The following is a 24,850-nucleotide window of genomic DNA, read 5'->3' as shown; positions in this document are numbered from 1 at the left end:
TTATGGTAGAATTGCACTAATTCCATGCACTTACAGGTGTAATTTTGTTGTATTTCCCACGACAATATCATTTTGCGTGGGCGCCGCCATCATGTATAGTCGTAAATCCCTCCTTTTAATAGGAGCACCATCGGGAAATTGAACCCGATTTTAAAGCTTTTTTCCCTGACAATTCACTTCCAATAAACGCCCCACTTTTGGAAAAATGCAACGCCCCCCGGGTGTTTATTACAAACAATACGGTATGTGATATTATGGAATCTTGAGCTCTCCTTGTCTTTGAGATATTTTAGATTTTGTGTTTTGAAAATCAAAGCTAGGCGCTATAATATCTTGTTTGGTCATCATTTGGAGAGATTAGTAGCCATCAGCATTAAGCCCATATCACACAAAGAAATCGCAACAAGCAAAACAGGTTTTTTTTTCAGTGGTCTACACCAATGCAAATATGGTACACTTGTTGTGCCTGCTTAGTGTGATATGGGCATGAGTTAAAATCAGGTGGCGAGTGGCATGATGGTCGGAGAGAGCTGGCAAAACCGCTCGGTCGTATGGCATTTTCCATATACTCGGTTAGTTTTGTGGGGTTCATTATTGAACCCCAACGGTTTTAGCTTGTATTTATGTTATTTATTAACATAGGCCTAGTTGTTTGTGATATTTCAAGCGTTGTAAAATTTCAAAATAATCCCATTCAATTACACGGTTGACGATGGAAATTTACTGAATTTAGAAAATGCACGGCGCATACCACCTGGTTAAAATCAGGCTCCCGAGGAATTTGAGATGAGTCTTCTTGTAGGATACCTATAAATGGATCTCACCGAACTCAAATACTGGTATTTACAGATACAGCAAAGGACATTTTTATTTTTTTATTTTGATTGATCACAAATTTTTATTCTCAATTTGTTGTAAGATCCATATTTTAATATTTCATTATCATCAAAATCTGTCATCATCAAAAATATACTTAAACAAGCCAATTAATTTGCAATGGGAAGCTGGTTACATCCTCTAACCCTGAGATCCCTTCCCTTAAAGATTAATGGTGAGTGCCTCTTTGATTGAAAGAGAGGGATGGGAGAATTTCAATTAATGCTGGCTTAATTTGTTCCATGAATTTTGACCAACATTGCTTAGATAGAATAGAGTAATTGAAAGCACAATTATGTAGATAAGCAGTTGTTACAAAGATGCAACAGCATGAACACAAAAGGTTTGAACCCGCAAGCTCTCGCACCATAGTTGAACACCTTATTGATTGAGCTGACTTGTCGATTGAGCTAACTTGAGTTAAGAGAACATATCAGTAGAAACGTATTTAGATATGTGTTAAAGCCATGCATGATTTACATAAAGAATAGATTCCTATTTAAATGTTAGTTTTCACTGATCACATTGTCCCCTTTTATTTATATTGGCGTAGCGTCACAAAGCTAGGGCGAACAAACAAGACGGATAGCGATACGCATACAGTTTATATGTCAAGACATAAGACGAATAGCGATTTGCACAGTTTATACTATTCAGTGTGTGAACTTTAAATATACCGAAGATCTCCGGTTTTATATAAAAACTTAAATTTTACTGTAATAAAAGCACTTCAGGCTTAGTCTTTCACATGGTATTTTAGTACACCATTGGGCATTACAATCATGCAAAAAGTAAAAATTCAACAAAAATTGAGGGCCCGCTGTGGAGCAAATCACACATTATTTAAATTATCTGTATTCAACATCATTAGCTCCCCTTCCTTTCCCAAATTTGGGGCCCCTTTAACTAACCAAATTCTGTTTAAGTACCCCATTTTGGTGCACCTGCAGTGTACATGTAGTAATCATCTGGGGAGCCAACTAATTAGGTCATATATGGCAGTCAAACTATAAATATATCTCATAAATAGCACATTCATGTTAGCTTAACATGGATTTGATTAGTTATTGGGTTAAACGGAGGTATGGTATAGGAAATATCATGTGCGAAGTGTCATACTGTAATTGGTTATCAAATAAAATAGAAAATATGTTTGCTAAAAATTATAGTTTGTAGTCTGATATTAGACTTGTGTTCAAGTCTTTTGGCTTGATTGTCACAGCATACAAAAATAATATTAAAAAAAAACCTAAAAACATTTAAACCCTAAAAACATTTGCTTAGCTCATATTTCCAAAAATTGGCCAAATATTAAAATTTGACTTTTATTGCCATTTTAGATCAACCTAAATGATTAGGATTGAGCTATAATTATGTTTGCTATATTAAAATTAAAGTTTGTAGTCTCTGATATTAGACTTGTGTTCAAGTCTTTAGCTTTGATTGTCACAGCCACAGAGGAGTAAGATAAAACAGAGCGCGTACCACCAGTCAAAGTCCCCGTGTATTGTATGGTGTAAGTTCTCGATATTCATGAGGGCCGATTGTTCGATCGTCGTCGTGTCTAACAATCACGCCAGCGCTGCGTGCCTTCAGCAGATATGCGGTAGAGCGTTGCGTGCTTTCGCGACACGCGATAGACCATGAAAATACGCGGTAATTGCGTAGCAGTCTCGCCTGTCGCATTTCACGGAACAATCGGCCCTCATTATCGGATGAGGCGGAGACTTTGACTGGTGGTACGCGCTCTGTTTTATCTTACTCCTCTGTGGTCACAGCATCCAAAAAAAAACACCCTCAAAACATTTATTTGGCTCTTATTTCCAAAAATTGGACAAATATTAAAAAATGACTTTTATTGCCTAAAATGATTAACTTTTAATCGTAAATGATTAGGATTGAGCTATTATTTGTTTGGAAAAACAGGATAATATTTCTTTTAATCCCCTAATTTACTGCTGTATTTTTTGGGAATCAAGAGTAGACAAAAAGCTCAAGGGGTTTCTGAATGTATTTGATTCATCTCGCAGAAACTTAATATTTATCAAAAAATGAATTATGTTATCCATCAGGCGAGGATTACTAAATCATTTCCTTTTACATATGTGAAAGTCAGAATTGTCATAATTGTGAACGAGGCATGTAATTGATTGGCATATTGATTGTATGTATCATCCTGTTATGCATAATCACATGAAATTCATTTTTTTTTGTATGTGATAAAATGTTGATGTGTGACAGTATAGTCGTGACTTGGCTTCGACTCTGTGCACAGCTGTTATGAGTTAGCATTGCATAAAGTTTGACATGCAACTGTTAAATCTTTTAAAGGGCTTCATCGATCCGATACTGAGTATATTTGTTCTTGAAAATGGTGGCCTAATCCAATCCATTTTCTATACTTATCCAAAATGATGCAGACTTCAATCAATTTTGTATGTTCCTTAATTAAACATAATGCTGCGTAATCCAGCAAAATCCAACACCAGGGGTACCTCACCTTTCAGCGGCGCAGGGTGGACAGGGGCCACCCGAGGTGTTATATTTAGTAAGGCCTAAAATAAAAAAAGATGCGTATTGCCCTTTTCAACCAACCCTAAAATATGAAAAAAATTAGGTTGCGTTTTTTTTTCATATTTGAATTATCATATATTTGGTAAAAAATTCGCAAAATGTGTTGCTTGTTTGTACTTCGCATCGCACAACGCTAATGTATTTTTTTTAAAGCCTGATAAACCATCATATTTTGGGGGTGACCTTTTTAATATTTTATGTAGCAAAATATTTTTAAAATTAAAAAAAAACCTACTGACCGACCCTGACTTTGGAGCTTTAAGGAAAAACACAAACTTCTTTTAGGCCTAATAGTTCATGTAGGGCTTAATAGGGGTCATTTTGAGAAAATATTTGCGTGAAATGTAATGAAGCAGCTATCATTAGAGGTAGCAATTTGATTGGGTTTTTATTTGGAACTGGGAATGTTACAAGAAACTTTCATATAAAATTGCAGTTAAGTCCTTCTAAAAGATATCAAGTGAATGAATACTTTCTGTCCCGCTTTTGCATATTTCTCAGTTTCATATTTGCCGAAGTTAATCTGATTGAATCAGATGATCTCCAATAAAAATATACTTGATCGATCGAGAATTACATGTTTTTTAATGATTCACAATTTTATTTATACAAAATTAGTACCACTGACAATTAATTGCATGCAGAATTCAACAACCATGTTGTTTGGCACAGTTAGATGATTGGCATTACTGGGGCATTTGATATAGGCCACAGTGTCATGGTACTTTCCACATGGCTACAAATAATCCATGGGGACCAGCACTCAATGTGATTTGGACGAGATGATTACATGAGTGTATATGTATGTGTTATGTTGGGTGTCATGCAAGGAACAACATTTCATATGTGTGACCTTGATAAAAGAGAGAGTTGTTGAAGTCGGATTGTTAAAGCAATATTGTAGCATTTCCACAAGAAATAGAATTGTATTTTTTCCCCACAAAATGTTAGTTTTACTGTCAGATATGTCCCCTTTTAATTTTGACTCAAACAGAGGAGGTAAAATTAAGAACTAGACTTAGCTGTGGTCTAAGACCACGAACACAGCCGTGTTGTGACCCCTTAATCACATTTGACCCCAAAATATATAAAAACCCCATAGACATTGGCTAATGTCAATGCATGTGTCCACGTGGCATCACTTTGCTATGCTTTTTGTGGCAGAAGGGGCATTTGAAGGTATTTCGGTTTATACCGGAAATGACCCCTTAATGACCTTTGACCCCAAATCTGTGTACACCCCATTGACACTGTGTAATAATAATGCATGTGTGCAAGTGGCGTCACTGTCCTACATAATCTGTGGAAGAAGATGCATTACAAGCCGACGACGAACGTCGGCTTGTTCTGTCTCTTCCCAATTCTTCTTCTTCTGGCAACTCGTGACATTTTGCGTGACTTGCCACGTTTCGCCCTAGCTCTCTTATGCTTTGACAGATTTCAACCATACTTGAGCCAAATGACCACTGGGCTAAACCAAACCATCCATTTGACTTTGACCTGGCTTTGACCTTTGACCTTGACATTATGGCCAAAAATGTTGATTTCACAAAAAATGCTACTCCTTCCACAAATTTCATGCGATGAGGACATGGTTATATCAAGTCGGTGTCTATAGGGTGTGCTCAGATAAGGGGTCAAAGGTCATTAAGGGGTCATTTCCGGTCAAAGTCTAAAAAATATTCAAAAAATCACTGTCTTTACAAATTACATAGCAGAGAGTCGCCATTAGCACACATGCATGGCTACTAGCCAGAGTCTTTAGGATGCCTACAGTTTTGGGGTCAAAGGTCATTAAGGGGTTACTTCCGGTCAAAAACCAAAATTATCAAAAATGTTCAAAAATTTTTATCTCAAAATGTAAACAGACCAGAATAATATAACCAACATACATGAATTAGTGTTCCTGATGTATGCATGGTATTTTTATTTTGGGGGTCAAAGGTCATTAAGGGGTCACTTCCTGTTTTTAGCTGAATAACTTCAAGAATTTTTATCTCAAGAACTGAACATGTTAGAATTTTTTAATTAAAATTGGAACAATGCATTTTGTCGGTGTATATAAGGTTTTTTTTTTTTTTTTTCAAAGGTCATTAAGGGGGTCAAAAGGTCAATCAAAAATTTAAAAAAAATCTAAATCCATGTATAAGTTCCGATTAAGCTGAAATTCACCAGGAACATTTCTTATGACATCCTCAGCACAATGCAAGAGCAGTTGACCCCATCCGTAACCCAGGGGTCAAGTTATAGGGGTCAAATTGCGGCTTGTACTCAGCGTCTGTTGACTCTAGTTTTAAATGTATTTCGTTTTATACCGGAAGTGACCCCTTAATGAAATTTGACCCCAAATAAAAAAAATACCACATATACATTGAGTGACTGCAGATCATGTGTGAACATACGGTTACTGTCCTATGTTTTTCTTAGCAAATAAAAAAATTTGAAGGTTTTTCGTTTTATACCGGAAGTGACCCCTTAATGACCTTTGACCCCAAATCTGTGTACACCCCATAGACACTGGGTAATAACAATGCATGTGTGCAAGTGGCGCCACTGTCCTACAGAATCTGTGGAAGAAGATGCATTTTAAAGGTATTTTGTTTTACACCGGAAGTGACCCCTTAATGAGCTTTGACCCCAAATAAAAAAAATACCACATATACATTGGGTGACTGCAGATCATATATGAACATACCGTTACTGTGCTATGTTTTACTTAGCTAATAAAAAATTTTGAAGGCTTTTCGTTTTATACCGGAAGTGACCCCTTAATGACCTTTGACCCCAAATCTGTGTACACCACATAGACACTGGGTAATTACAATGCATGTGTGCAAGTGGTGTCACTGTTCTACGTAATTTGTAGGAGAAGATGCATTTTGAGTTGAAATCACGTTTTTGACCCCTCAGACCCCTGCGTGACCTTTGACCCCACGAAGTTTCATGTGACATGTAGGGCACGGTCAATGATCATTGTGACCAAGTTAGGTCAAAATCGATGTAAGCATGTGAGTGCTAGAGCAAATGTAATGGTTGACAGAAGAAGAAAGAAGAAGAAAGAAAGAAAGAACCTGTAAGAAAAAAGACACAGCCGTGACTAACGTCACGGCTGTGTAAATATGCTATTTAATTCCAGCACATATTTCACCAATGTGTGTCACTCTGTCGATTGTGACTGAGGATGTTCCTTTTGATATTCTTTTTGATATGTTATGACCTTTCCACACACCATGACTAATAGTTTGATTGTGGTAATTAAACGATGTGTTCCGTTGTTTTACTTTTAAGTAAAATATCTTAGATTTCGTCACAACTACAGCACCTAAAGCCTTGATTTTTGCAGAGTATGTTAGTTTACTAGAGTACATTCATTCATTCATTCATTTTATTTTTTCATCATCATCAATACATACATAATCAGCATAACAGATATAAACAATGTTGAAAATAATGATGTGATGAGGTAGATGCATTACAAAGCCAAAGGCCTGAAAGACAATGCATCACCTTTACATTAAATAATATATAAGTTAAGATATTTACACAAGAAAGAAAAAAAAATCAGTATAAAAACAGAAAAAAAGAGACAGCACGGAACCCATCTTGAATATCACTTATATACATTAACCAGGCAAATTAATGCAATTTTTTAAAAGTGTTTATATGTAACAACTTCAGTAACTTGTACAATAGAGTAAAAACAGAATTATTACATGAATGCGATAATCAAGAGTTAGTGATCACCTTTAACGATTCTAATAATACCAGTTTTGAATTTGGAGATGCAATTTGCTTCTTTGACTTCCTTTGGTAAGCTATTCCACAGCCTAGGGCCAAGTGACAAAACATTATTAAGTCGATGGACCTCGGCCCGATAATCATTTTTACCTCTTGTATCATAATTGTGGATAGACTTCATATTGATGAAAGTATTATCAAAAGATCTTGGTAATAGACACATGTGGTATTTGTACATAAATAGACCCAATTCCTTATTATAAAGTTGATACACATCAAGAATATTAAATTTTTCAAACAATGGCTTTGTATGACACAAATAGGAGCTGTTAGAGATGACCCTTACAGCTCTTTTTTTGAAGCTTTACAATTCTATCCAAAATATTTTTATTGGCATTGCCCCACAATATTATACCATAAGTTAAGAATGGTAAGATAAGGGTACAGAACAACTGGTACATGTTGGGTTTTGGTAAGAAATGTTTGAGTTTGTTTAGTACACCAATATTCTTACAGCATGTTTTACAAATACTATTTATATGCGACCTCCATGTGAGGTTATGATCTAGAGTAATACCAAGAAATTTTGCATCATATACACGTGTCAACTTACATCCATCAAGATATATTTGATAATCATTGGTAATATCATTAGTCTGATGAGGTGTTCCAAAGAACATAAGATTTGTCTTGGTGGCATTTAAAGACAGTTTGTTACATTTGAACCAATTTACAACCTCTTTTAACTCTACATTCATAGTATCACATAATCTTTGTATATTACTATCAGAGTAGCATACTGTTGTATCATCAGCAAACAGTATAAATGATAAAAGTGTTGATGTGTTACATATATCATTCATATATATAATAAAAAGAAGAGGACCAAGGATAGACCCTTGTGGCACTCCACAAAGTACATTTTCATATGATGATTGAGCACCATTAAAGGATACAAATTGTTTTCTGTTTGACAGGTAGTTTTCAAACCATTTATGAGATACACCACGAAAGCCATAATGATATAGTTTGTGTAATAAAATTTCATGGTTGATGGTATCAAAAGCTTTCGATAAATCCATAAAAATACCAGCAGTGTACATATTATCATCAATAGCATTATTTACATCTTTAATAAAATCCAATACCGCCATATATGTTGAATGATTATGTCTAAACCCATACTGTCTGTTGTAAAGAATATCTTTGGCATCTAAAAGTTACAACATCTATCATGTATAATTCGTTCTAGAATCTTGGAAAAACAAGGCAACACAGATACAGGCCTGTAGTTACCAAATGATTCAGGAGATTCTTTCTTATAAATTGGCACCACCTTTGCTATTTTTAAGGTATGACATTATACAGTCATGTAAAACTTTGAGGGCATCCTCAGCAAATGTTACAGTATCACTTTAATTCAAAGGAGTTAATGCGAAAGTATGTGGCTGGTAATGATCTTGTATCTATGGTACAATAGTAAATTTTGGTAAATAGTTAATTAAGGTGTGTTTTTTGTTAAATTAAACTTAACTATGAATCTTTATTTCACAGAAAACGGTCCAAGCAACTTCAAAATGGTCCAGTACTGCAGAGAAGCAGCAACAGCAAGAAACAAATAATCAAAGCAATAGAATAGAGTCAGAAGTGGTGTTAAACAAAGGTAAGAAGGGAGTGCCTTGGTGCATTCGTTCTTCGCTTTTACAAGGGTTTCATGAAAGGTAACCAATGGAGGTGACATATATTGCCTAACCTTTGCTGGTACTTCTGAACGAAGTATATTAGTTGTTGGATAGGCTTTTACGACGGGAGTTCATAACAATTGGTAAGTTTTTAGCGGGTTCGCCATCAGACAAGTTTAGATACTGCCAAGCTTTTGTCAGGAGTAGCTCTGACTTCTTCAGGACAAAGTACCCAAGAATGAGACATGTAGGCCGCCCTTACCTACTTGCCTACTGGTGTCTCTGAAAAGAGCTGTTCACTGAAGACTGCCCTTTGTCAAAGTAGATTGGACTACTCCATTTGAAATCCATTCACACTCCTATGGAAGACATGACATTAATCTTCCACACAGGGAGTATGAATTTCAAATGGGTGCTACCTGAATGGGTGATTTGATTTCAAATTTCTACCCCCACCCCCCTGTGTGGGAGATAAGGTCATGTCTTCTATAGAGGGTGTATGGATTTCAACTGGAATAGCCTATTTAAGATTGTGAATCCTTTAAGAGACTTTTTATTAAGAAAAGAATTTTGATTTAATAAACAAATAGGATTTTTACCAAACTGTTGATGCCCTTAGTGCGATTAATGTAGTTGATGCCCTTAGTGTGAGTTGGTTAAGACCAAATCTGACAACCTTTTTCAAGATTTTAAGTACCAAGTGGTGAAGTTGTTAGCCTTAACCACAAATCTCACAGTTTTGTGGTCATGGTACTCTCTCCTTCGTAGATGCAATAAGGAAGAACACATTCCCAAGGAAGAACAAGTGTGTTGACTGTAAAATAATGGTAGAAAACATGACATTTCTGCATGTTACTCTGAAATTTGCAGATATTTAAATATACAGCTTGGTATATTTCAGTGTTTTTTAAGCACCCTTTTGCAGATGCTTTGCAAAAAAATTGGTCTGCCCAGTACTGCCCAGCTCTAATTAGTGGTATTTAACCTGGTAGCTTCACATTGAAAGCTAGAGTCCTGAGCTATCTTAATCGGTAGAAATTTACTATTTTTTTATAAATTTTACTAAAATCTGCTTTAAAATCTGCTTTATCAGTAGAAATTGATGAAGCAATGAAAAGTAAAGTGTAAAACAATGAAAGTTCAGAATTAAATAGCCGATCATGACGGGGGATCACATCAAAAATGTTGCAAAAATTGAAACTTAAGACTGTTCAAAATAGACAACCTTTGCTCTAAAAGATACAGTAGATTCATCAATATTACTATCATCCAAATTTAAACATCAACAGAATATTTAACATGAATTACAGAAAAATGTCAATGCTGATCTACTGGGGCTCAAGCTTGAATGCGAAGCTATCGGTGAGCAAATTCAAAGCTAAGCTTCTTGAGCATCTAAATTCATCACAATGTTATCATGCCATCTTTTTGTTTCTTTTTCTTTTTTCTCTCTTATTTCTTTTCCTACTTGCCATTTTCATGACCTAAAATTGTCATGATCAAAGCCTTTTGAGTTCTGTGTGAAATTGATACATGCAGTACTTGTAGCAACTCTAGATTTGTAATAGCTCCCTCATTTTGATCAGAAAGTAACAAAAAAAAACTTCAGCAAACAAATACCTTGAGCTTAAATTGCCCCCTCTATAGTTGCCTTACATCAAATACATGTCTTCTGAGCATATTCAACATTTTTGTTATACCTCCCTCTCTTCAAAGGGAAATCCATTCATTTTAATTGTGTCTTTTGATCTAGCTCCCTCTAGGAATTTTGAGTGACATGTTCACCCTGCCTGCTATTCCAAAGGTGGCAGTATTGCAACGCCACAAATAATTTAATAATACTGTAATATGCAAGTGACATGTTGCAAATCAGCTTTGAAAGAAAAGAATAATATTTTTCCTTCTTTCTGGAACATGTCTTAGTTATTCCATTCTCTTTCCACTTACATTGTATCATGTCCCAGAGTCAACATTTTTAGACAAAACTGTAGCAGACTTTTTGTATCAATATATAAACTTTTTAATTCCAATTTTTTTTTTAATCGTTGTCGCATTACATATCTTCATAGTATCTAATTGCCTGTAAACATACTGTAGAATTCCATTTTCACGCATATATTCTTCTAAAGAAGTTTTATTTTACAAGAGAGACGAAAGGCAGTCACCCTCCACAAAAGCATTACAATATATTGGTTTTACAATAATACATGTTTGTACAGCCACATGTATCAATAATATAGTTGCTCAAACTCCAAATAATGTATTTGTGAAGGGTGTCTGCATTTTGCCTCTTTCGTCAAAAATAAAAGCAAAACATGTGGGAAGCGTATATGCTTGTAGACGGAATTCTGCTGTGGTAGTTACATGAACTAATAAAACTTTTAACATAAAAGAGCACACAAAATTGCGATACAGAAATAGATATAAATCTTTCAAAAATCATTAAAATTATGGGAAGGAAATTCCCTCAACCATTAAGGGGTGGGGTATGAACGTTTGACAGTATTTATTGTGGGACATTAGAGCACATCAGACATATCAAATTTCATTCTGAATACGAAGAATGTCCTTCTGATATCAAATAATTTTGATTTTTTGAAATTCGGAATGTAATACACATTTTATGGCAACTGATTAAAAATTTTGACCTTTCGTATTGAAGACACCCAAAACACCAAAAACAAACAAATTAGGTCTTTGGGGGGGGAAAATTCCATATCTTCAATATGAAAGGTCAAAATTTTCAATTGATCGTCGGCTTTTCCTCCCAGCTACGTACACTTTAAGAATGTATCATTAGATTTATGAAATTTACTTCGAGGACTGTTATATATCAAAAATGTGAAAAATATCAAATTTTAATTAGTTGTCATAAAATTTGTATTATATTGTGAATTTCAAAAAATGAAAATTATTTGATATCAGAAAGACATTCTTCGTATTCAGAATGCAATTCGATTTGTCTGATGTGCTCTCATGTCCTACAAAAAATATTATTCCAGATACCCTTAAAGGTGTGTGATCAGATCGACAACCTCATCACACATTTTAAAAATGTGGTAAAAAGTTGTTACCACCACTGGAAGTATTTTACTATCCCATGGAGCATTGTTTCACACATTTTTGCTTCTCATATCATAATCGCTAGAGCAAAACTATAGTTTGATCCGCTCATAATCGGCGGGGCTTTTAACATTGCGGATTAATATCAATATGTTTTATTTCGAGAACTGTTTTGTGACCTCTTGCCAGAAGCATCATGAATTATTAATTCAAGTCCTATACTTTGTCAATTTTTTTAACACACACATTATAGACCATACAGGTAAACTATATCACTTTTAACGTGGGTCTTCTTTTTGGCGTAGCGGTAAAAGCCTACATTTTCCGCCTATTACGAGCTGATCAAAGTATACTAAAAATTTGGAAACTGATTTTTATAATGGTACGCCTCAATATAAGATAGAAAACAGAATATGAAGTAATCTAACTAACCACCTTTAATAGTACTTGTGTAAATACTTTGCAAGAAAAGAAATACTGTAAAGCATGATAGTTTCGCGGCATTAAAATTTCGCATTTTGGAGAGAATCGGTGTTTCTGCGACTTGACATTTTTACGATTCTGAAGATTTCTTAAACACCTATAGGAAGAATAAATATTTGCATCATAAAAATTCACAAATTCGCTGCACTCGCGAAATTCACAAAATTTTCAAGTATGCGAAGATTTCATGTTTTACAGTAATCTGTAATTTTAATTATTCTAACTAGCTACAGTCAGTCCACTCTGATGTACAAAGTACCGACGCGGATGAACGCATTGTGCCGACTTTGAAGGCACGCATATCTGCAGCAGAGACGCAGCACTGCGCACTGTTTACGTGTTGTATACGCGCGCATTGTCACTTTGTACTTCAGAGTGGACAAACTGTAGCTGACAAAATTTTGTACTGTTTGTTATCATTACAGAGGCAGGTGTAAGTCTGGGTCTTGGAGTAGTTTGTCTACCTGAACCAGATGAGGGTCTAGAAAAGAGAGTCTATGTACAGCATCTAGCGAACAACTCATCAGCACAAAGAGATGGAAGGCTATGGTTAGTATGCAATTTATGTTATGTTGGTCTGTTACAGGGCTAGAGTCATGGTTGTTAACTCTAAAAAATCAATTTGCATTAGCGGACTATAGAGGTAGTCATTGTGATGTCAACACCGCCATCTTGTGGGTACGGAGTGCCTTGTTGCTAAGATCACCGCGATCGACTCTTGACTGAAGATGTGCGCCACGCCTGCGACTTCCAGCGTAATTGGGGCGTAATGTCTAACGATGACATGGAGAACGGCAGTACCCACAAGATGGCGGATCCCGCGGAAAAGGCTGACGGCCTCTATTGAAAAGTTACACCTGGACACATTGACATCACTTATTGCACTAATATAATATATAAATTTTGGCTCATCACCTAAAGACCCAACAAAGTGAGTAACATGGAGTGGAGCACTGAGTGAGTTGTGAAAAACCACTCATCAATTGTCACTCTACTATTTCTCTTATACTATGATAAGAATAAAAAAAAACTTGTCAAAATCACTTGATACCAGTAATTTTCATTCTGATTTTTGACACACAAACTTAATTGTTATAAAACTTTTTGCAAGCAGCTGGTGACAGAGTGTACTGCATTTAATTCTTGCTCACATCCTGTTATTGCACATGTGAATTGATCTTGGGTCTATTTGACAAGACGGACAATCAGAAAATGCTATGTAATTTACAATGCATAGTAAGATAAATTTTACAAAAAGCAGTCTATGAATGATATGCATTGCAAGTTATCGTAAAGCTACAACTAACTTTAAGATGGGTTGCTTACTATAGTGTGTCTCATCTCAAATTGAGAGGAACGCCATGTTGGATTTCGCAGTGGCAGATTCAAATTAGTGCGTTTACGCAGTTGCATCGCCTGGGTATGCACAAATTGCCCTTCTACACATGTGTATATACCTGCAGGATTAGGTTAGCATGCACGATTCAAATCTCCCACTGTGAAATCCAACATGGCGTTGCTCTTGAGATAAGACGGACTATATTTATATATTCAAAGCTTTGTGAGATGGACCCTTGATCCAGAAAATTTGGTAATGAGAACACAGATACAGACAAAACTATACCAGCAAAACAATAGGGAACAAGAAAATGTGCCATGAGAAGTTAATAACTTCAAGATGGTCAACTTCTTAAAGAAATCATGATTTAGTTGTTTTACTCTTGGTGAGTCAGTGAAAATACTCCAGTATCAAATGCTTACCTTATGAGTCAGAGGCATTTGTAAATGGACTATTCCAGTTGAAATCCATTATACACCCAGACCCATCCCACACAGGGAGTGTGAATTTCAAATATATTTACCTGAATGGGTAACTTCATTTAAAATCTATACCCCAGTGAAAGAAGTGTTAAAGTCACATCTTCCATAGGGTGTATGTATATCAACTGGAATAGCCCAATATGCATAAGATTGTATCACAAGAACCACTTCCCCAGACTTGACATCTGATACAAAGTTCCAGTAAGAAAAGGCAGATAATGGAGGAATGTTGCTGCGAAAGTTGAATCTTGGTCAGCGAACAAGTTACCACGATAGGAATTGCTTTATTCCGTGTGGAGGTAACTTGATTTTTTACCAAGATTCTGCTCGCTGTGATGTTTTCTTGCACTAACATGACAAGATATGACAGTCTTATTTCAGTGTGGGAAGAACAGTACTCTGTATTTGTCGGACAGTTCTAAAGTTGTCCAACGGCGAACCCGCTAAAAACCCACTAAAAGTACTCTGTATAGCAGTCCTGACAGTTTTGCAAGGTTTTTGTTGTGGCACTTTTCACTGTAAATTTCAGAACTGCACTGCAAATTTAAAGCTCACCTAAATATTTTTAGACCTGTTGGTCTGAAAGTGTAACGATTAAAACCACAAATTTAAGAAACCATTTCAGAATAGTTAAAATCAGGAAAATTAATCCACAGAAATATCCTGCTGCATTGTGTTTACCTTCCTTGAGTCAGTATAGTAAAATCAAATATTGAAATGTTCTCAAAAATGATTAATTTTTGCAGGAATCTGTTTTGTTAGTTGGATTCCTTGCATCATTTCCTTTCTGATAATGTATACTTTTATAAACTTCTCATCATTACATTTAGAGATACAATAAAAAACAATATTACTGACTGGAGAAAGGCATACAGACTATATTCAGTAACTAAATTCTGACTATTTGTTCCATTGTGACCCATGATATAGTTAGTTGTACTATAGTGTTGTATTCCGCCTTAAAGCTTGATGGTGTTTCCTTAGGATCAGGATGTTTCCGTCATTTGTCCTCCCCACCCAGGAACAAGAAGAAAGGTGCTGGAACTGATGACTAGGGTGTCTCTGACTAGAACATTATACAAGATGACATATATCAAGGACAAATTTGAGTGGCGCACCTTGGATATTTTTTGAATCCCCTGTAAAGTTGTGGTATATTGAAGAATTGTTGTTAATGTAATGATTATATTAGTAGTGATGTAACAATGCCAGCATTTTTTTAAATCTGTAGGAATCTGTCTGTCTGTTAAGCTTTACATCCTTTATGAGGCTCTGAATCAGGGGTCGCATTTAAGGAGTTAGCGCATCCAGGGACTCCTTATTTTTTGATTTTGGCCATTTTGGACTCCTTAGATCACAAGTTGAAAGTGACCAAAGGGTCCTATAAAAACTGTATGGACTCCTTCATTTTACGATGCACAAAGGCATAATTCAGTATAAGAATAGAATTTCGGACAGATGGACGTAAATTCTCATTGGACCCCTTAAATCTTGGTTTTGCAGGTACCAAAGGGTCCAGAAAAATTAAATTGGACCCCTTGATTGTTTGTGCTCCCGCTACCCCTGCTCTGAATGTATGGCACATTTCTTTATCTCAAAGAGTGAAGTGAACTAGACATATTTCAAGTATACTCATGCAAAAGGGACATGTTCAAGGATGTCATTTTATAATCAGGGATGTAAATCTTCTCGGATATTACCAGAATTCCAGAAATTTGGCCAAAAAAAATCTGGAAATGTACAATTGCAGCCTATCCCCCCTAAATATATAATACCCTCGGCCACCTGTCCAAGGAACAATTGGATTTTCAGGAAATTGATATGTTGCCCATTTACATGCCTATAATATCATAATCTAGGAGAGATGGATAAGAGAGAAAATCAGAATAATTGATACATGGTGGATCATATAGAGGTCATACGGGAGAAAAAACACAAATTTTTGAATAAAAGAACACCCAACCATTCAAGCTAGCGATTTCAGCTAATGTTAGATGTACTACATGTATAATAAATTATATAGCAAGTCAATGATGACCAAAATATTTATCCATTAATTGTCATTTGACTGTATTTGGTCATGCCTATGCTATGCTTACAATGTCCACAGATCTTTATATATGAGGGTACTTTTTTTAAAAGTTCTCAAGCCACAGGATCTTGTTTAGGAACTTCATCAAGTTTCTTGGTACAAAGGAGAAAATATGGGTACTTTAAGAAAATATGATCTTAAGATTAAATTCACTGATTTTGAATTTGCAAGATTTGGGAACCCTAAAGATGTTATTTAAACCAAAGAATTAATGTTACTGACTTACGGAAACACACTCTCTCTCTCCTCTATGCTCTTCATCATTCTAAATGGAACATTACCGTTGATTTCTTAATATGAATTCCCTTGTGCACAAGCATTTCAAGTCGAATTAACTTTGACAATTCTATATGTGATACGTAATCATCTGACCTTTCCAGAGAGAGATAAAACCCCTTGATACGGTAATCATGCAGAACGTTAAATCATGGGTGTAGTTGGTTTGGGATTGTGTATTTTATCACGGTTCACAGGGGCTACGTGGTGACTAATACCAAAATGTTATTCTATAAAAAGCCTTGGGGATCACACAAGGTCTCATTCACACATCCCCCCTTGCAAGACATTCTGTGGTATGCTGAGTGTTTGGTGATGTCTTCAATCACATTTGTACCATGTGATCTGTAGTCTGTTGTATGCTAGATATCATCAAAAGTTGTTTGTTTCTTCTGCACGTTCCTGACTTTGAGGCCTTGTATTTGTTGTCAGTGGCAACAACCTTTTTGCAGCTCTGTTAGAGGAGGGAATCTTTTGGGGGTATTGGCACAGTGGTTTGACTATGACTCATAATAATATTGTGAGGTAGCTTGAGCTTATGGGTTCAAATCCCCATGGCATCAACATTTTGAGCACTATGAAAGGCTCTTTACCCCTATCACCTCTCCCCACTCAGGTATACAAATGCAAACCTGAAACTTTTCCTTCCTGTTTTTAGCATTGTTATTTTCAGCCCAATTTGAGCATTTTAGCATTATTTTGTACTATTTTCCTCTTTTTTAAAGCATTTTCCTCTTTTTTCACAAATGGTCAGTTTGAGATCTGCAAATACCAAATGGGTACAAGTCTTATTCAATCTCGGGAAGGTAACAGACTCGCTGGATGGAGGAGTCTGGCCCAATCGTTTTGAAAGAAAGATGGGCACTTTGTGAAGACAGGTTTGCCCCCTTTACCTTTACCTTTTACCTCATCATTAGTAGGAAAGGAGCATCTACTATAAACGGCTCTGTTCAGAGCTACCATCTCTTTAGTAGATAAGGGGTAATCTACTCTAGCATTGGCCAAGGGGCAGCACACTATTACTCTATATAGACAAGGAGTAGTCTACATGCAAATCTCCTGAAGTTTTGACCTGAAAAAGTCAAGAATTAGTCCTGACGAAAACTTGACAGTTGCATAAGTGCTCAACAACGAACCTGTTAAAACCACCCATTTGTAGCATGATTACCTGTCGTTAATACTTATAGAGCGATTTTATTGAATTTCGACTTTTTGTTAGTGTGCCTTTCTCTGTTTTGTCTTTATGATAAAAATTCAATTTGGATGAACATAAAACCTCTACTCTGTAGTGGCCCCTCTTATTTGGATGAACATACATGTAAAACCTATACTCTGTAGTGGCCCCTCTTATTCGGATGAACATACATGTAAAACCTATACTCTGTAGTGGGCCCTCTTATTTGGATAAACATACATGTAAAACCTATACTCTGTAGTGGCCCCTCTTATTTGGATGAACATACATGTAAAACCTATACTCTGTAGTGGGCCCTCTTATTCGGATGAACATACATGTAAAACCTATACTCTGTAGTGGCCCCTCTTATTTGGATGAACATACATGTAAAACCTCTACTCTGTAGTGGCCCCTCTTATTTGGATAAACATACTTGTAAAACCTATACTCTGTAGTGGCCCCTCTTATTTGGATGAACATACATGTAAAACCTATACTCTGTAGTGGCCCCTCTTATTTGGATGAACATACTTGTAAAACCTCTACTCTGTAGTGGCCCCTCTTATTTGGATAAACATACTTGTAAAACCTCTACTCTGTAGTGGCCCCTCTTATTTGGATAAACATACTTGTAAAACCTATACTCTGTAGTGGCCCCTCTTATTTGGATAAACATACTTGTAAAACCTATACTCTGTAGTGGCCCCTCTTATTTGGATAAACATACTTGTAAAACCTCTACGCTGTAGTGGCCCCTCTTATTTGGATAAACATACTTGTAAAACCTATACTCTGTAGTGGCCCCTCTTATTTGGATAAACATACTTGTAAAACCTATACTCTGTAGTGGCCCCTCTTATTTGGATAAACATACATGTAAAACCTATACTCTGTAGTGGCCCCTCTTATTTGGATGAACATACATGTAAAACCTATACTCTGTAGTGGCCCCTCTTATTTGGATGAACATACTTGTAAAACCTCTACTCTGTAGTGGCCCCTCTTATTTGGATAAACATACATGTAAAACCTATACTCTGTAGTGGCCCCTCTTATTTGGATGAACATACTTGTAAAACCTCTACTCTGTAGTGGCCCCTCTTATTTGGATAAACATACTTGTAAAACCTCTACTCTGTAGTGGCCCCTCTTATTTGGATAAACATACTTGTAAAACCTCTACTCTGTAGTGGCCCCTCTTATTTGGATAAACATACTTGTAAAACCTCTACTCTGTAGTGGCCCCTCTTATTTGGATAAACATACTTGTAAAACCTCTACTCTGTAGTGGCCCCTCTTATTTGGATAAACATACTTGTAAAACCTATACTCTGTAGTGGCCCCTCTTATTTGGATAAACATACTTGTAAAACCTCTACTCTGTAGTGGCCCCTCTTATTTGGATAAACATACTTGTAAAACCTCTACTCTGTAGTGGCCCCTCTTATTTGGATAAACATACTTGTAAAACCTATACTCTGTAGTGGCCCCTCTTATTTGGATGAACATATTTGTAAAACCTATACTCTGTAGTGGCCCCTCTCATGTTTTAACTGGGTACCCTGGTAATCATGTGATTCAAGGAAAAACCTGCCTGGGACAAGGGCTACACTCTGCTGATGAATGCAAGGATAGTGAGTGGGTACATGAAATGCAACATCATGCCCACCGCCAATCATCAATCATGTAACGCGAGCAAAACCCACAAACAACCCTGCTGCCATTATAAAGCCCTTGTGTATTGCACAGGTAGTAAGCTTGTAGCTTCCTGACCTGCGTAAATGCAAGATTAATCCACAAATGCATGGGGTATTACTGACCTGTGATGATCCACTTTAAATGTTTTTGTTTGTTTATAAATCGGGACATAAATGCATCTCAAAAATAAGTCTCATTTTGACTCCTATTACTAACCCATCCTGGAGGAAATATGCCCAGAACATGTCTGCCATGATTGTGAATGATTTCTGGTTACTATGACGACTAGACTCTGCATTTCCTCTTGTACATTTGGGGTTTAAGTTGAGTTGTTGAGTTGCAAGTTTGGGGTGAAATTGTGTGATAAACATCATTCTGCAGTGGGGATGTTGAAACTAGTGTACTTGTATTATAAAAGGAGCATTGCTTGTTTAAAGGAGTGCTGCCATCCAGCGATATCTCGGGACTCGGTAGCCCGGGGATGTCAGCCTTGTTGTTCTTCATTGGCATCCCTTATACCATTTTATACTTGTGTATTATTTCAAAATGTGAGTCATACTTAATATTAGCCACCTGTTATAGTTCAGGATTAGCATGGTTGATTTCAAGATGTGATTTCAAGCATTACTTCATATAGTACTCTTTATTACTTCATATCTGGGATTATCTGCTGTCACAGTTGAATTCAATGATATCAAAGATACATTTGAATTAGTCCAAGTATATTGGATAAGATATCAAATAAGAACATTGGGTTATAATAATATGATTAAAATGGGTTATAATACTGTGAATGAAATGGGTTATTATACTATGAATAAAATGGGTTATCATAAAAAAAGGGTTATAATACTATATATGACTAAAATGAGTTATGCTATGAATACTATAGGTCTGAAGCAGATTATATTGTTTTTTTTGCGGAATCTCTTTTACAAATTAAGCGTACTGCTAGCTGTTCAGCGCATATTATTTTCCACAAGGTCCTAGGCACACACTTGACGTCGTGCGAGTATATGCGATGGTTAATGCCTAAAAGGAACCTTGCAACAGATTAAACTTCCATGGTCACACATGACACTACACTCTAAATAGTAAAAAAATATTTGCCAATACTTAGATTGTAATCTAACTTAAACAATGTGTACTAATTTATGGTCAAGCAAACAAAAATTTGAAAACTTCTATTACCTGTAAGTTCCCCATTTCTTACATTGAACACTCTTAATATTAGGTTTATTAGGCTATGCCAGTTGAAATCCAGATACCCCCTATGGTAAACATGCTCTTTAATCTCCCACACAGGGGGTGTAGATTTCAAATGGAATCACCCATTCAGGTAACCCCATTTGAAATTCACACCCCTTGTGTAAAAGATTAAGGTCTTGTCTTCCATGGGGGATATATGGATTTCATCTGGAATAACCCATTACTAGGCATGTCCACTAAAAATTGAAGTACTTTTAAATTGATTCAGACCTACATTATTGGCTGGGAATTGATGAAAGAAACATTTTGGCGTTTAAATAATCTTAATCGGACGTTTCATTCCAGAGATATGGCCTTTCGAGTGTCACGGTTTTATATAGGGCTGCTAGAACATGTTAAAAAGTTAAAGTCCAAAAAGGAATACTAACAGAAAGTGCAATTTAAAGGTACTTTTTCTTAATGTATTTATTAACTAGCTTATCTGGAACATTATATTTGCTTATAACAACATGAAAATAAGATCATCCTGAAAATTTAATCGATTTTGTTGACATACAACAAAAAATATAAGACCTCAAAACCCATGGTTTGTTTGGTGAAACCTCAAGCATGATCATAGATGGCCGCCATGGAAAATATCTCCATAGAGGAGATGAACAATAAGTGCATTATTTCAAATGAAAAGCGGTAGTCTTAAACATTGTTCAATCTTTTAAGGTCAGCACATTTTATCTTCAAAAATTATTATATTTCATCATGGCATAAGTTTGGTAACATTAATCACTACCAATTTTGAGAAATTTGCCCCAACTCAAAGGTTATCTTTACTACATTGAGCAATACACTGTGTGTGCATGGAAGCCATGATGAGTAGCATATGAAATGGACATGGTAGTGAGAAGTGCACGGGGAAGTGCATGATTTGAGACGGGCATGTAGGCTTAAACATTCTTAAATTTCTTAACATCCTACACATTTTGTCTTCAAAAATAGTTAAATTTTATGAGTATGTAAGTTTGCTTGTCTGATTCACTCCAAATTCGGAGATAATTGCGTTTGAACACCTGATGCACGGAATGGTGTCACTTCAACCTGTTGTAGTTCTCATCTCATTAAATTTTTCAATAAAAAAAGTTGATCTCTTCATGAAGGAAGGTCCTCTCTATTTACTTACCAAACTGGAAAAAGTTTGGTTAATGTTTTCTGGTGGAATCAGGAATTTCTTGAAACACCCTGATATAGGCCTACATTTGGATCAAAACAAGTCATGTACGCCATTTAACAGGCCTGGGATTTCTTGTATCGATCAGTTTCTCCATAGACAATACGTGTGTGAGTCCACGCACACAGTGAATGAAAAATCGTTCTAGTGGAAACTGTATTGACAGTGGGCATCCCTACCATTACTACACTCTGGATGCTTAGTAGTATATTAAATTATATAAAGGACAAGATGAAATAAGTCATGTGATCAGTTTTCTTTTAGAAGTTTGATGTGATTTTATACAAAGTTGTAACAGAATTCACTTCGAAGTATAGCTGTTTAAAATCTAAAGCAAAATGTGTATGAAGTGAAAGGTAAACTAATTTAACAAAATCAACAAATCGGAAAAAAATCGAAATAATATCTTCTCTTTAATAACACAGATATTTATTTCAGAGTAGGTAGCATTAGGCCTATGTATGTCTTCTTCACCCACCATTTATATATGGAAAGAGAGAAAAGAAACAAGAAGTTGTTAATTAACACAACTAGTCCTCAATTGTATTAACAGAAGTTACTTAACTTAACCTAATTAGGTTGAACAGTTGACCGAGATTAATGGGGTTGAACAGTTGACCGAGAATGTTTAAATCACTTGATGAAAGTTTTGTCAAGTTTACAGACTCAATACTAAGGGTAAGTGTGATATTATTGTACCCTATGGAGTGTAAAGTAGTAGGCCTAGTAATTTAATTTTACACATCCTGTGGTTCAACCCCATTTTTTAAATAATAAACAATCAATTTTGATTTCATTTTCTAGTAGGCAAGAGAATGATGTGTGTGGAACCAGATTCAATCCTACGGTACTGTCTTTGCATGGATGGTATACACCATTGTTTACTCGTACATTTGATATAAAGTGTTTCTCATTTCAGGTTGAGAGTAACGCCATGTTGGATTTTGCAGTGGCAGATTCGAATCGGTGCTTTTATAGGGTTTCATCGCTAGCGTATGGACAAGTCACCCTTCTATGTGTTTAAATATGCTCGTCGGATTTTTTTAGCGTGCACGATTTGAATAGCGTGCACGATTTGAATCTGCCACTGCTATAATTGATTTGCAGATTCTTGCCATACATTGCATCCTGTGAACATTCATATATTCCATATGCTTCAAACATCCCTTTGTTTTATACACACCTTACATGAATAGTTTGGTTTCTTTCTTTTTGCAGTCGTGGAGCCATGCTATTGGAAGTTAACAGTGTAAGTCTACGCAATGTAACTCTGAATGATGCACATGGGGTATTTGGTGCTCTGCAACCTGGACCAGTCCGGTTAAAAGTCTCCCGGCGTGCTAACCCCCAGGTACGTTAGGTCACATGCTTTGCTATTATGTATTATTTATTTGAAGTGCTTGTTTTTTTCAAAGCATAGCATGTGCATGAGAGGAACTTTACCATTGTGAATGGCTGTTGGACTATTCCAGTTGAAATTCATACACCCCCTATGGATGACATGACATTAATCTCCCACACAGGGGGTGTAGATTTCAAATGGAGTTACCCATTCAGGTAACCCCATTTGAAATTCACACTCCCTGTGTAGGAGATTCAAGGTCAGGACTTCTCTAGGGGGTGTATGGATTCCAAGTGGAATAGCGCATTCAAACCATACACTTGTGAGGCTGAGGTGAGTTAACGCAATAAATAAGTATGTTGCATGGGGGACATTTCATGTTTGAGAATCAATACAGTGTTGGGGAAATGATGCTCAAATTCAGTCAAAGAGTTGTGGTTACTTACTAAAAACATCCCATTCTCTTTCTATTTAGAGAATAAAGGTATTGTGTTTCGTCATTGTTGTGCATCGTTTGTCTCATAAAGCATGGGTGACATCATTATTTTCAGTAAAACAAGAAGATAAAGCCAAGTTGTTTTATTCCAAAAATAATGATGTCGAATGATAAAGAATCATGACAATGGCTAAAAACAATACCTTTATTCTCATTCTTAAACACAAAAAATATTAATCATATGTAATCCAATCAAATAAAATCCTACATTTTACAAGGAATGACCTAGAACTTGGATCAGAGTGACAACTCCTTAGTCCGATGGTTCACTAGTCCGAATGGTAATTTACCACTCACTAGTCCGAATTATGAAAAAGGTTCGCTAGTCCAAATATCGGGCTCTCTAGTTCGAGAGTTCGCCAGTCCAAATAGCAACCCTTCGGACTAGAGAACCTTTGGACTAGTGACCCTTCGGACTAGAGAGAAGTCACATGGATCAGTCCCATTGTTGCTCTGCACCTCCGATCAGTTCAAAATAGCGCTTACACGTATCACATCAACACACACCCTGAACCGTGTTATATCATCTCATATAACACGGCTAAGAACCAATAAGATTGCAGGAACTTGCGTAAGTTTTTATGAATGCAATATAGAAAGGACATACTTCTGCTCGATACTGTAACAAACTCATCAGGATATATAAAGTTGCATGCACATTTAGGTAGTGGACAATATTTAATGACGTAGACAGCTGAATATCATGCTTAAAGTCTCTATCCATGAAGTTGCCAATTGACGTAGCCTCCCTCTGAGGCACATACACCTAATGAGATGGTTATCGATTGCCATACTCAAAGAGCAGCATGTGATTAGCATGTTTAGACGCATGTTTTATTTTCTCATGTGCATGTGTGTGTGGGGGGGGGTGTTTGTGACAGCCAGGTGCAATTTTAGCATGTGTAGCTAAATCTTTTCTAGGAACAATTCACAAAATGATGCTATCTAGAGTTATGCCAATGTATCATACCGGCTCACCATACTATTGATATATAGACTATTACAAATTCAACGCTATCTTTGCTCCTTTCTCATTCATCACAATGTGAGCCATATGTCCACTTGTCAACACTCATTACTGGCCTCCCTAATCACCATCAA

The 24,850-nt window shown here is 36.1% G+C and overlaps 2 protein-coding genes across 3 annotated transcripts in view; both read left to right on the top strand.

Annotated features, from left to right (window-relative positions):
- LOC140158986 (PDZ domain-containing protein 2-like) overlaps window positions 1-12,952 on the top strand; it is a 147,690-nt gene extending 134,738 nt beyond the window's left edge. For both annotated transcript variants that reach the window (XM_072182286.1, XM_072182287.1), the window contains 2 exons: window positions 8,743-8,851; window positions 12,842-12,952. In XM_072182286.1, coding sequence (XP_072038387.1) covers window positions 8,743-8,827 — 85 coding nt within the window. In that variant the 3' untranslated portion in view covers window positions 8,828-8,851; window positions 12,842-12,952. The remainder of the gene's footprint in view (window positions 1-8,742; window positions 8,852-12,841) is intronic.
- The window catches only part of LOC140159511 (uncharacterized), an 80,668-nt gene continuing 67,138 nt past the window's right edge, over window positions 11,321-24,850 (top strand). Inside the window, exons 1-3 of the mRNA XM_072183000.1 lie at window positions 11,321-11,351; window positions 12,842-12,965; window positions 23,130-23,262. Of these exons, the coding sequence (XP_072039101.1) occupies window positions 11,321-11,351; window positions 12,842-12,965; window positions 23,130-23,262 (288 nt within the window). The remainder of the gene's footprint in view (window positions 11,352-12,841; window positions 12,966-23,129; window positions 23,263-24,850) is intronic.

The sequence above is a fragment of the Amphiura filiformis genome, chromosome 8, assembly GCF_039555335.1.
Source record: "Amphiura filiformis chromosome 8, Afil_fr2py, whole genome shotgun sequence".
Lineage (NCBI taxonomy): Eukaryota > Metazoa > Echinodermata > Ophiuroidea > Amphilepidida > Amphiuridae > Amphiura > Amphiura filiformis.
Note: the sequence above shows the minus strand (reverse complement) of the source record. Positions and strands in the feature narration are given on the sequence as shown.